General features: G+C 39.0%; 1 protein-coding gene across 1 annotated transcript in view; it reads left to right on the top strand.

Annotated features, from left to right (window-relative positions):
• The first annotated feature begins 10815 nt into the window (after window positions 1-10815).
• LOC128700046 (uncharacterized) overlaps window positions 10816-11424 on the top strand; it is a 46679-nt gene continuing 46070 nt past the window's right edge. The window contains exon 1 of the mRNA XM_053792983.2: window positions 10816-11002. Coding sequence (XP_053648958.2) covers window positions 10816-11002 — 187 coding nt within the window. The remainder of the gene's footprint in view (window positions 11003-11424) is intronic.

The raw sequence follows: 11424 nt of genomic DNA, 5'->3' as shown, positions 1-11424 counted from the left end.
TTGGATAAATTGATGAAAATAAACGTAGATAAAAACCATGTAACGGAAGTGAGAAAAAATAAATTTAGGCCTCATAAAGAAAATAAGCTGTAGCAATAAAAGTAAGAGAGAATGGCCTAAGAATTATTATTTAAAAATTACATTGCACCCGGAAGGTTATATAATTAAAATTATGACATTAAGACGTGATGGACTTCTAGGGAAAACAACCTGTTGTCTAGGGTAAAAATTAAATATAAAATATTAAACGTCCTCCGAAGCCAGTTCAGGTTATCAATAAATTATCGAAAAGTGTTTAATATCTTATCCGTTTATGCCACTGACCATATGGCAGACTAAATGAAAAATCTCAACAAAACTACTATAACTGACATAACTAGCACTCTGTACACTGAAATTACATTAACTTCAATCAACACCAGTGATATAAACCCCGACAACTCATCTATTTACCCAGTTAACCCCGTGTTACCAAGGTGGGTTGACGTAATCAGTTAAAAGAAAATTACGGCACATTCAACACCCAACATGGTACCATAAACTCGCTCTGTCTCCACACACTACCCACATGGCTGACTTTTCACTGTTGAAACTTTAAACATTCTGAATGTTATGACTGAGGCTCCATGACTCCTTACTGTTATAACGTAGCCCTAATGATCCGGCCACATCACTCACTACTAACCTCGGATATTTGCTGGAAAAAAATACCTTTATTTAGCTTTGGTCAAGCTAAAATCACAAGCATAGTTACGAATAGCTTCCAAAATTGCTCCAAAACCCTGAACTGTCTGCTAATGTACACTGCCATCACTTACGTCTCTCTGAATGCCACTGTGAAGCCTCGCCACAAATGTAATGAAGCACACAATGCATACAGTGATTGTATATTATCTTATTCACGGTATACTAATTTAGTTAAAAATAAACATCATTATACATTCCTTGAGTAATACCCATGCTGCGCTGATTAACATGATGCTTTCAATAAAAATATTTTGATAAACGATTTCATATATATATATATATATATTTGGAGGGATATGTTGTGTATCTTTATATGTTTATGCTTCTAGACTGTTGTATTCTGAGCACCTCTGCAAAAACAGTGATAATGTGCGAGTGTGGTGAAAGTGTTGAATGATGATGAAAGTATTTTCTTTTTGGGGATTTTCTTTCTTTTTTGGGTCACCCTGCCTCGGTGGGAGACGGCCGACTTGTTGAAAAAAAAAAAAAAAAAATATATATATATATATATATATATATATATATATATATATATATATATAAATGTATATATATATATATATATATATATATATATATATATATATATATATATATATATATATATATATATATATATATGTCGTGCCGAATAAGCAGAACTTGCGATCTTGGCTTAAATAGCAACACTCATCTTGCCATATAGGAAAAGTGAAAATTTGTGTATGCAATAATTTCGCCAAAATCATTCTGAACCTAACGAAAAACATATATTTCACTGTGTTTGTTTAGTATTAAATTATTGTAAACAAATCTAAAATATATTTAGTTGGGTTAGGCTAAAATAAATTGTTCTTGTTATAATAAGGTTAGGTAAGTTTTCTAAGATTCTTTTGGAGCAAAATTAAATTTTTTTACATTAACATTAATGAAAAAATATATCTTTAAACGTATAAGAGAAAATTTTAGAAAGGACTTAATTTTAAATTTCTTGCTAATTGACCAGTTTTACATATTCGGCACGACACACACACACATAAATATATATATATATATATATATATATATATATATATATATATATATATATATATATATATATATATATATGCAAAACAACCACTCTGAAAGAATAGAGAAATTCCAAGCGCTTTCGTTACTACTCATATTATCAAGTAACTATAGTTCATTGATAATGTGAGTAGTCACGAAAGCGCTTGGAATTTCTCTATTCTTTCAGAGTGGTTGTTTTGCATATTTTGAAATCACCTGTTTACTGTGATCTTATTGCATATATATATATATATATATATATATATATATATATATATATATATATATATATATATATATATATATATATATAATTAGGGCCAAAACTGGAACATGCAGCAGCTGTGTGGTGTACTGCTCTAAAAAAAATAAAATATATGGATATATTAGAAAAAGAAGAGCTTCAGTTTGGCAGTCGGAGCTGGAAAAAAATATGGGTTATGATTAATCAAATCACAGAATGAGTGGGACCCCAACGCACGGTAGCCTAGTTCTGTGGGTTCCTTGAATTTTGTTATATTACGATTTTGTGAGTCATGAGTTATGATGTAAGGTTGTTAACGCTTTAGATTCTTAAACTGGCTGATAGGAGATTTCATGAGCATATATAAAGTTATGAAAGACCAGGGAAGATAAGATAAAGGAGATTTACTTATTTTTTTTTTGTATTTGCTACAAGAAAAACAAGAGGCCACAGTCTGAAACTGAGAAAATAGTGAAGCCGAGAGGCTACAAGAATTTTTTTCTTCAAAGAGTAGTAGATCAAAGGAATGATTTTAATTAAAGAGGAAATAACAAGTCTTGCAACCACTGGAAATAAAAATTACCGAAACTGAACCCCACGAGCCTAGATCAGGTCCTGTAGCTATTAAGAGGTTAATGCAAGTAGGTAATTACACATCAGAGTGTATGCTCTCTCAGGGACGAGGAGGCATAAGTGGTAGCTAAAGATACATGTGAGCCAGTGGGATATTCGGAAATGCATTTCAGTTTCAGGTTGGTAAATAAGTGGGGTGAGTTAGATGACGCAGTAGTAGAGGGGAAACTCAGCACACAATTTCAAAATACATGGTAGAGCCGAGGAGGCCAGCATCCAGTAATGTTAGCGAATGTTGTTTAGGAGGTGGAACCAGGAACTCAGACTCTATCACACACAGTACACTCGCGAGTGTATGTACGCATTCACAAGAACGAACACACACACACACACACACACACACACACACACACACACACACACACACGCACACGCACACGCACACGCACCAGCTATGACTGGATCCCTGCAACCACAATTACGTGAGTACAATTAGGTGAGAACACACAAGAAGTATCTTCGTGTGAACATCATATCCATCCTGTCACCAGCGGTGGATTTAAATTGCATGTCTGCATTATATCCGAGAATAGCTAATATCAGAAGTGCCTTCAAAAACATCACTACAGACTATTTAAGGAGTCATTTACGCGACATATGTTAGACCTGTGATAAGTATGTAGCACAAGCAAGGACTCCCCTATCCTCACCTCATCAAACATGGACAACAACTAGAAAAGGTCCAAAGGTTTGTAACAAGACTAGTCTCAGAGCTGATGTGACTGAGTTATGAAGAGAGATTAAAGAAAATGAACCTGACGGATTTAGAAGGAAGAAGGTTTAGGAAGGTATGATTTCGACATACAAGATTCCCAAAGGCTTTGATAGAGCAGATATGAACAGACTTTATGAAATACTGTCATAGATACAAACTAAAGACTCAGCTGAGCAACATGAATGTAAGGAAACTCTTTTCTCATGGGGGTAAATTAAGTTGAGTAGATGGCGAAGTGGTAGAGGCAAACTCAATACACAGTTTCAAGAGGAATGATAGGGCCCTTGAGGCCAAGAACCAACAATGAAGACTGTGGTTTAAGACTGAGTAACACACACACATACATACACACACACACAGGTGGGACTACAAAGAGATCTGGACGGGCTTCAAGCCTGGTCCAACAACTGGCTCCTGGAGTTTAGCCCCACCAAATGTAGAGTCATGAAGACTGGAGAAGGTAAAAGAAGACCGCAGACAGAGTACAGGCTAAGGGGCCAAAGACTGTAAACCTTACTCAAGGAAAATCATCTTGGGATGAGTATAATACCGAACAAATCTCCTGAGGCGCACATCACCATAATAACTGCTACAGCAAATGGGTGTCCGGCAAACCTAAGAATAGCGTTTAAATACCTGAGTAAGGAATCTTTGAAGACTGTGCACACTGTGTATGTCAGGCCCATATTGGAGTATGCAGCACCCGTATGGAACCCACACTTGGTCAAGCAAGTCAAGAACCTAGAAAAAGTACGAAGGTTTGCAACAAGACTAGCCCCAGAGCTAAGAGGTATGTCCGAGGAGAAGAAGTTAAGGGAAATCAACCAGATGACACTGGAGAACAGGAGGGATAAGGCGACGTGATAACGACATATAAAATACTGATAGGAACTGACAAGGTGGATAAGGACAGGATGTTTCAGAAAGGGACACAGCAACATGGGAACACAACTGAATGTTGAAAACTCCGATGAGTCAGATATGTTAGGAAGTATTTCTTGAGCCATGGAGTTGTCAGGAAGGAAACAATCTGGAGAGTGATGTAGTGGTGGCAGGAGCCATACATAGCTTTAAGAAGAGATACGACAAAGCTCATAGAGCAAGGAAAGTGTGGGCCTACAGCGACCAGAGAAGAAGAGGGGCCAGGAACTGTAACTCGACCCTTGCAATCACAAATAGGTGAGTACACAGAATCAAATCAGATCTAAAGTTGGTCTGCAGCCTCATCAGGAGGAAACCAATAGTAAAGGCCCAGGTCCTTCAGGTGAAGGAAGGAGAGCTCATAAGAAATGATCAGGAGATCTGTGAAAGCAGAGCAAAAAATTTAAGGAGATATTCTTAGAGGAAATAGAGACGTTATCAAAGAGTAAGAGTGTTCAAATGAGTATTAGATACACTACATACAACAAGACAAGACGTGATGAAACTATTGCAGAAAATGGATACTTAGAAGGAAATGGAACAAAATATTTTCTTTCCATGTTCCTGAGAGAGGGAGCGTAAGAACTGTGTGAGCCCCTGACCTCAAACTTTAACACGTAACAATTAACAGAGGTGTGGAAGACAGCAGTTGTAGTATATATATATAAAAAATATTAAGAAAGGGAACAGACAGGAAACGTTAATTAAACTACAGATTTATATCACTGATGTGCATAGTAAGTATGGCTATGGACAAGATATTGCTGTGTCTAACAGGAATGTAGATAAATGGTTTAAAGTACTGACAGAGTGATGAATCAGACATTCATGCAACACTTGATTGTCTTTATTGTGGAAGCCACTGGTTGGGGAAACGTTTCCACAATAAAGATACTCATATGTGGCACAAGTATCTAATTCATCATCCTGTTTGTTTTCTGAACCGTTTATCTACATTGCAATCAAAAACAGCAGCATCTTGGGATCTTGATACAGGGAATTCTATGCTTGCCTAACTTATAGGGATGACCTACTTTCACCTGTGGATTTGTCCCAGGGGGAGGTGCGCCGCTTACTACTGCTTCGCCTCACTTGTCTACAGTATATAAGCTCCTTCTCTGCACATATGGTGTACTTTTATCGAGATTAATGGACTGACTACGTCGACTACAGGCTGAGAGACTGATTACCTCGAACTCCATCTGATCTTCAATTATTCTTCTCTGTATTGGACTGAGGTAGCCACTGGATGGTGACACTTTTCCACAATGAAGATACCAAAGCGTTGCACAAGTGTCTAATTCATCATTAAGTACAGAATCGTGAGGCAAAGGCTACAAACCTCGCTCAGGGAAAAACCCAGAGTGAGCATTGTAGCGAGCATATCGTCTGATTCACACATCAGCCAAATAATTCCTGCAACTAACGCGCGTTTGGCAGATTTATGACTGGCTATCAGGAACCTAATTAAGGAGTCGTTCACAACACTTTGCACAGCATTTATCAGACCCATACTGGAATAAGCAGCACCAGTATGGAACTTACACCTGCTCAAGCATATCAAGAAACTGAAGAAAGGGTAGAGGTTTGCAACGAGACTAGTCCTAGAGCTATGGGGTATGAGCTATGAGGAGAGATTCTGATGACATTAGAGGAAATAAGAACTATGAATGTCTTAATAATGTAAAAAATACTTAGAGGAAATGGCAGAGTGGACTGGGACAGATTGTTAGAGAGACGTAGAAAATACAGATGTGTCCCAAGGATGTTAGAAAGTGTTTCTTCAGCATTAGAATAGTCTAGAAGTGGAAGGACCTGGACGGTTGACTGGAGGAGGTAGAAACCATACATACTGTTAAGAAGAGGTACGATAAAAATCTCGATGCTAGGAGAGAGTAAACTCAGTAGTCACTAGTGAAGAGGTGGGCTCAGGTGCTAAGATTTACCTCCTGCAACTGCATTTAGGTAAATACATATAGGTACACACACACACACACACACACACACACACACACACACACACACACACACACACACACAAAACACACACATACACACACACAAAACAAGCACACACACACACATAAAACAAACACACCCACCCACACACACACACATAAAACAAACACACCCACCCACACACACACACACACACACACACACACACACACACACACACACACACACACACATACACACAGAAATGAAACACACGCACATAAAATACACACACACACACACACACACACACACACACACACACACACACACAAAACAAGCACACACACACACACACACACACAAAACAAGCACACACACACACACACACATAAAACAAATACACACACACACACACACATAAAACACACACACACACACGCACAAAACACACATACAGAAATGAAACACACGCACATAAAATACACACACACACACACACACATTAAATACACACAAAACACACACACACACACATAAAACACACATACAACTAAAACACACACACACACACACACACACACACAAACATACAATACGCGACAGACAAAATAGCACTTATCCTTGCCATTCCAATTTTGGCAGGTAATATTTCCTGTAAACCCGTGAAGTCACGTGTTTTGTGAAGTGAAGGAAGTGAACTGGAGTGAGAGAGAGGGAAGAAGTGGCAGGAAGAGTAAGGGAGAAGGGAAACAGAGAGAGACTGAGGGAGAGTGAGGCAAGAGATGAAAGATGAATAGAAAAGGGAAAAAAAATTAGTTAAAGAGAATATACTGTATTGGAAAGCAGGACGAAGGATTGGGAAGAAGAAAGGACTGGAAAATTTAGAAAGGACAGAAAAATAAGAAAAAAATGTTTGAAAGGAGGGAAAAATATTATAAAGTAGAAAGGAGTGAAAGAATGAAAGACTGAAGAAACCGGAATACGGGGGAGAATAATGAGAAAATGGGATTGGAAAGAAGGATGAAGAACCGAAATTAAGACATGAAAAAGAGAAGAGAGAAGGAGAGAAGGAGAGGGAACAGAAAATAGAAAGAAGTGAGAAAGAGTGATAAAAAATATAGTGGGAATGTGTGTGTGTGTTCTCACCTATTTGTGGTTACAGGGATGAGTCTAGCTCCTGGCCCCACCAGGAACTGTGTGTGTGTGTATGTACTTACCTACTTGTGGTTGAAGTGGTTGATTCATAGCTCCTGGCCCCGCCAGGTGCTGTGTGTGTGTGTGTGTGTGTGTGTGTGTGTGTGTGTGTGTGTGTGTGTGTGTGTGTGCGCGCGCGCGTATATGTGAAAGACCTTAGAGGGCCTAGAACTACACACCGAGGTTATCTGCTGAAAGGTACTATCTACTTCCATCTAGCTATATAATCCTCCGGGTTTAGCGCTTCCCCCTTGATTATAATAATAATAATAATACTTCCATCTAGATTAAGAACTATTGTGTATTATTTAGAAGAAGGTCAAGCACTAAAACAGGAAGAAATGTATCATGCGATATTCAGAAAATGGGATGGTATTTACTGACGAGGTGAAAGTGGATGATGTTTTTGTCGTAACTAGTCATGCTGCTCAAGTGGCGCTCACACTTGTGTGTGTAACTAGTGGTTCCATTTCTAGTTACTAATAGTTCTACTTCTGAATACTGTGGTGCAGGGGGATCAGCATCACTGCTGTAGTTACCACAACTACCACTACTGCTCTAATTCTTCCATTATTATTAACTAGGTTGGCTCGTTGTCAATTGATCATCTTGATGTAGGTGTTAAATGAACATCGGAAATTCGTTGATTTCAGTTTGTCCCATCATAGATAGTTTCTAGTTGAATCCTGTACTGCAGTTTTCTAGCCAAGCTGGTTCTTAAATGACTGTATTTTCTTTGCGCTTTCAACTTCAGCGGGAACCTTATTCCCTTCTGCTATAATTCTGTTTTGATTTTATTTTTACTTTCGATCGAGGTGCATCTCCTGTCTCGAAGTTTCATTCCACTGTTTCTAGTTATTGGCTCCTTTTGCACTTCAAAAAATTGTTCGTGTTTGTATCAAAATCTTTCAATATCTTAAATGTTCGAATGAGATCTTATGATCTCCGTTTCTCATGAGAAACAAGGTCGATTGTTTTGTGTTTTTGTTGATATGGTTTGTTCTCTGGTGATAAGAGGATGCCTGCTTTTCTTTGTACCATCTCCAGTATAGCTTCTCCTTTTATGTAATCTGGGGAACAGAACTTAATGGCATTTTTAAGATACAATCTAACAAGTGCATTCTAAAGTGTTCATATCGTATTTGATGTTTTGTATTCGTAATTTCTAGCTACGAGACCTAGCTTAATGGATTTGCAGCCAAATTCTGTTAGAACAAGAAATTTAATCTATGCAACAAAAGTTCAGAAAGCCGAATAACTTCGATTATTTCATTCAGTGAGGTTTATACATTGCAACAAAAATTATTATAAAACAATTTCACTCATACAGAAAAGAAGAAAGAGATATTAATCCTCAGTCAAAGCTACACAAAAAGAGATTAGCCAATATTTTATCAACATAATTGTTTCTTATGACAGAACAGGCGATTGTTTCTCATTAGTAAGTTTGTTTAATTAGGTTAACACAAATACAGTTTCATAGATTACTATACATAGCAGCATATGTGTAAAGAACCTGGGATAACCCAAAAGTCAGACAGTGACTTATTTCCATTGGGGCCCTGATTTCCATTGGGGTCCTTACTTATTTCCAATGGGACCCTTACTTATTTCCATTGGGGTCCTTACTTATTTCCATTGGAGTCCTTATTTCCACTGGGGTCCTTACTTATTTCCATTAGGTCCTTACTTATTTCCATTGGGGTCCTTACTTATTTCCATTGGGGTCCTTACATATGACAACACTACTGGATGAGAAACCATGACTACACCTAATTCCTTGCCAAGTTTGTGACCTAGTCTGCTTAGGGGAGACAGGACGTCAACTTCCAACTAGTACTATAGAACACAAATGATCTGAGAAAAACAAACAGAAGAGAGCAACCTTGTCTCAGTAACCTCAAAAGATCACTAACACAACATTAACAGACACACATGTATACTATTAGATTTATCAGAAGGTATCCAGAAATGAGGCTGAAAAAGTCAAGTAGAATACAATGTCAAAACTTTGGAGGGAAAATGGATTCCTGAAGAGATTTAGAAGTTTGTGAATAAAGAAAACTATTGCAGCTCCTGACTTAAGATTACAACAACTTAATCACATACTGGTGACTACTGGATCACATACTGTTGACTACTGGATCACATACTGGTGACTACTGGATCACATACTGGTGACTACTAGATCACATACTAGTGACTAGATCACATACTGGTATCTACTGGATCACTTACTGGTGTCTACTTGATCACATACTGGTGACTACTGGATCACATACTGATGACTAGTGGATCACATACTGATGACTACTGGATAACATACTGGTTACTACTGGATTATTACTTGGGTCTACTGGATCACTTACTGGTGATTAATGGATCACACACTGGTAACTACCACCTCACACACCTGTAACTACCACCTCACACAATGGTAACTACCACCTCACACAATGGTAACTACCACCTCACACACTGGTAACTACCACCTCACACACTGGTAAGTACCAGCTCACACAATGGTAACTACCACCTCACACACTGGTAACTACCAGCTCACACACTGGTAATTACCACCTCACACAATGGTAACTACCACCTCACACAATGGTAACTACCACCTCACACACTGGTAACTACCACCTCACACACACACTGGTATTACAACCCAGGAGTCCCAAAGACCTGTTATCCTGGGTGTAAAGGAAGCAAAATAAACTGCAGAAAACTTTTGACTTGTATTATCCTTCACCAAATTTAGAACAGATGTACACTACACTATTACAACAATAGGTATTAGTGCACTCCACGGTCAGCAAGGCAGAATAGAAGCCACTAGAGAGCAGACCGTGCTTCAACCAGCTCTAGAATGGGAATGACAAGGGTAGACAGGTGAGTGATACCCACAACACCTCTGCGATTGCCAAAACCATCTTCTCATAGGCTGTAACCTGGGTACTGATTGAACGACGGGGCCCCATCGTCAGCCCTTAGTACCTGGTTCGCTGGTTGGGGGAGGTAGCCTTTCAATGAGGGTGTGTACATGCGCCGAAGATTACGTACTCTTTGCATGCCACAACTGGTAAATAGCATCTCACACACTGGTAACTACCACCTCACAATTACATCTTGCTCAACCGGCAGTAAGAACAAGACAACAGAGAACCACTTCTCTGAGGCCTATGCTAGACACAGCCTCAGCCTACCTGGCGTTCAGTTATTCCACTTATTATATTGTGTCCTTTTCCCTCTTTACAAACTTACCCGCTACATAAACCCAAACTTTTCATTTTGTTGTACCACTGAACAAGATTTTGGTATCTTGTACCATATCGTACAAGATACCAACCAGACGTGAACAAATCCCCTTTTTCCCCTGCAGGCCATGTGGGCGGGGTCACGGGTGGCTGCGTGGGCGGCGGTGTGGGTGAGCATGGGTGTGCGGGCGTGCCTGGGGGCGTGCACCATGGCTGAGTTCCCCTGCAGAAACAAGCAGTGTGTTAGCCTCGACCTCTACTGTGACGGCCACCCAGACTGTGAAGACGCCAGTGACGAGCCCAACGCTTGCTCTCGTGAGTACTGTGTACTGTTTTGTGTACTGTGTATCGTGTGTTGCGTATTGTGTACTGTGTATTGCGTATTGTGTATTGTGTTTTGTGTATTCTGTACCGTGTATTGTGTATTGTTTTGTGTTCTGTGTATCGTGTACTGTGTATTGTGTACTGTGTATCGTGTATAGTGTTATGAAGTGTGTATTATATATTGAGTAACCACACACACACACAAACACACACACACACACACACACACACACACACACACACACACACACACACACACAACCATAGTAAAATGTAGCATTATTCGAGGTGCTTTAGCGATAATTAAGGGGTCACCACTGGAAGTTCGAAACTCAGATGAGTCACAGGGATGTTAAGAAGTATTTCTTCAATCATAGAGTTGTCAGGAAGTGGAAATCTGCAGAGTAATGTAT

The sequence above is a fragment of the Cherax quadricarinatus genome, chromosome 64 (genome assembly GCF_038502225.1).
Source record: "Cherax quadricarinatus isolate ZL_2023a chromosome 64, ASM3850222v1, whole genome shotgun sequence".
NCBI classification, from domain to species: Eukaryota; Metazoa; Arthropoda; class Malacostraca; order Decapoda; family Parastacidae; genus Cherax; species Cherax quadricarinatus.
The sequence above is the reverse complement of the archived record's forward strand: the minus strand, read 5'-3'. Positions and strand labels throughout refer to the sequence as shown.